The sequence below is a fragment of the Chiloscyllium plagiosum genome, unplaced genomic scaffold (assembly GCF_004010195.1).
Source record: "Chiloscyllium plagiosum isolate BGI_BamShark_2017 unplaced genomic scaffold, ASM401019v2 scaf_85010, whole genome shotgun sequence".
Classification (NCBI taxonomy): domain Eukaryota; kingdom Metazoa; phylum Chordata; class Chondrichthyes; order Orectolobiformes; family Hemiscylliidae; genus Chiloscyllium; species Chiloscyllium plagiosum.
In genome coordinates this window covers 1-2403 of record NW_025180773.1, presented here as the reverse complement: position 1 = coordinate 2403, position 2403 = coordinate 1, and the positions used below count along the sequence as shown (strand labels likewise).

Genomic DNA, 2403 nt, shown 5'->3' with positions numbered 1-2403 from the left:
AGAATTTATTGATGTACTCTGTGGGGATGGATACGTTTCTGATGAGGCCGGTGTGGTTGATTCTTTCACTGTGGTTGGATGGGTTGCTGATGAATTCACTGTTACTGCTGACGCTTGTGTTGATGCAGGGGACAATTCAGATGCAGGCTCTGTTGATGATGAAAATTGTGTCACTGTTGAGTGGCTTCCCGGTGAAGACCCAGTTACCAATGAGACTGTTGAGGCTACTTGTGATGATCCCTGACTGGTTTCTGATGGAGACTCAGTTATTGATGAGACTTGTGTCACTATTGGGTGCAATTCCGAAGAATGCTCAGTTATGGATGTGACTTGTGCTGTTGTGGAATTGTTTTCTGATATTGATGAATTCCTTGACACACTCTGTGCTGACAAATAGTTTTCTGATAGGTCTGGTGTAACAGTGGAGGATTTCATTGTGATTAGAGTGTTTGGTGATGAATTCAGTGTTACAAATGACCCATGTGTTGGTGCAGAGGACAACTCTGATGAAGTTTGCGTTGTTGAAGATATTTGCGTTGTACTTGTCTTGGTGCCTGATGAAAACCCAGTTATCAATGAGAATGTGTTACTTTGTTCAGTCAGTGCTGAATGTTTTGTGATCGATGACACTTGTAAAGTTGTTTGACTTAATTCTGTTGAAGAGCCAGTTATTGATGGTACCTGTGCGGTGGTTGAACTGGACGCAGTTTCGAATGATCCTTGAGGTGTTGAGTGGATCAGTGATGAAGACATTGCCAGTGATGACATTTGTTCAGTTGTTGGATGTGTCTCTGATGAAGATATTATTACTGCTGATGTCTGTGTTGTTGGTGGATACAATTCTGGTGATGTCTCACTTATTGATGATTGGTGGGTATGTACAGCCTGGGATTGTGATGAAGACTCAGGTCTTGATGAGAATTGCAATGTTGTTAGATTGGATCCTCCTGTAGCAAGTGTCACTGATGATGTGTGTGCAGATAGAGGGGTTTCAGTTGAGGATGACGCGAGCAAAGAAAATTTGTTTTCAGTTGAGTGGGTCAGTGATGAAATCTGTGTCGCTGTTGACAGCTGTGATGTTGTAGATTGCATTTCTGATGAAGTCTTAGTTATTGATGACACTTGTGTCATTGTTGGATTGCTTTCTGATGATTTCAAAGTTTTGATAGACATGTTCCTTGTTGTTGGATGTGTTTGTGATGATGTCTCAGTTACTGGAGACTCTGGTGCTTCTCCTGAAGTACTTCCTGCTGAGCGGTCAGTACTGGATACTGATTGTATCCTTGTTGGCTGTGTTTCTGATGAAGAATGAGTCGTGTGTATCAATGGAGTTGTTGCTGAATGAGATTCAGATGACGATTGTCCTAAAACGGTTATTTGTGATGCTCCCTGACTGCTGTCCAGTAGAGACACAGATGTTGATGAGACTTGTGTCACTGTTGGATGTGATGATCCCTGACTGGTCTGTAACGGGGTTTCAATGCTTGATGAAGCTTCTGTTGCTTTTGGAAAGGATTCTGAAGAAGACCCAGTTATGGATGACACCTGTGCTGTTGTTGGGTTGTTTTCGAATGTTGAAGAATTTATTGATGTACTCTGTGGGGATGGATAGGTTTCTGATGAGGCCGGTGTAGTTGATTCTTTCACTGTGGTTGGATGGGTTGCTGATGAATTCACTGTTACTGCTGACGCTAGTGTTGATGCAGGGGACAATTCAGATGCAGGCTCTTTTGATGATGAAAATTGTGTCACTGGAATTCACTGTTACTGCTGACGCTTGTGTTGATGCAGGAGACAATTCAGATGCAGGCTCTTTTGATGATGAAAATTGTGTCACTGTTGAGTGGCTTCTCGATGAAGACCCAGTTACCAATGAGACTGTTGAGGGTACTTGTGATGATCCCTGACTGGTTTCTGATGGAGACTCAGTTATTGATGAGAGTTGTGTCACTATTGGATGCGATTCCGAAGAATGCTCAGTTATGGATGTGAATTGTGCTGTTGTGGGATTGTGTTCTGATGTGGATGAATTCCTTGATATACTCTGTGCTGACAAATGGTTTTCTGATGAGGCTGATATAACTGAGGAGGGTTTCATTGTGGTTAGAGTGTTTGCTGATGGATTCACTGTTACAAATGACCCATGTGTTGGTGCAGGGGAAATTTCTGATAAAGTTTCCGTTGTTGAAGATATTTGCGTTGTACTTGTTTTGGTGCCTGATGAAGACCCAGTTATCAATGAGAATGTGTTACTTTGTTCAGTCAGTGCTGAATGTTTTGTGATCAATGATACTTGTAAAGTTGTTTGACTTGTTTCTGTTGAAGAGCCAGTTATTGATGGTACCTGTGCGGTGGTAGAACTGGACTCAGGTTCAAATGATCCTTGAGGCATTGAATGGATCA

At 42.2% G+C, this 2403-nt stretch overlaps 1 protein-coding gene across 1 annotated transcript; it reads right to left on the bottom strand.

The window, feature by feature from the left end:
• Positions 1-6: 6 nt before the first annotated feature.
• On the bottom strand, positions 7-1751 carry LOC122545436 (cell wall protein DAN4-like; the record flags this gene model as incomplete). Its single annotated transcript, XM_043684461.1, has 1 exon — positions 7-1751. A coding segment is annotated over one exon (1745 nt), but the record flags the coding sequence as incomplete, so codon positions are not given.
• Positions 1752-2403: the final 652 nt, after the last annotated feature.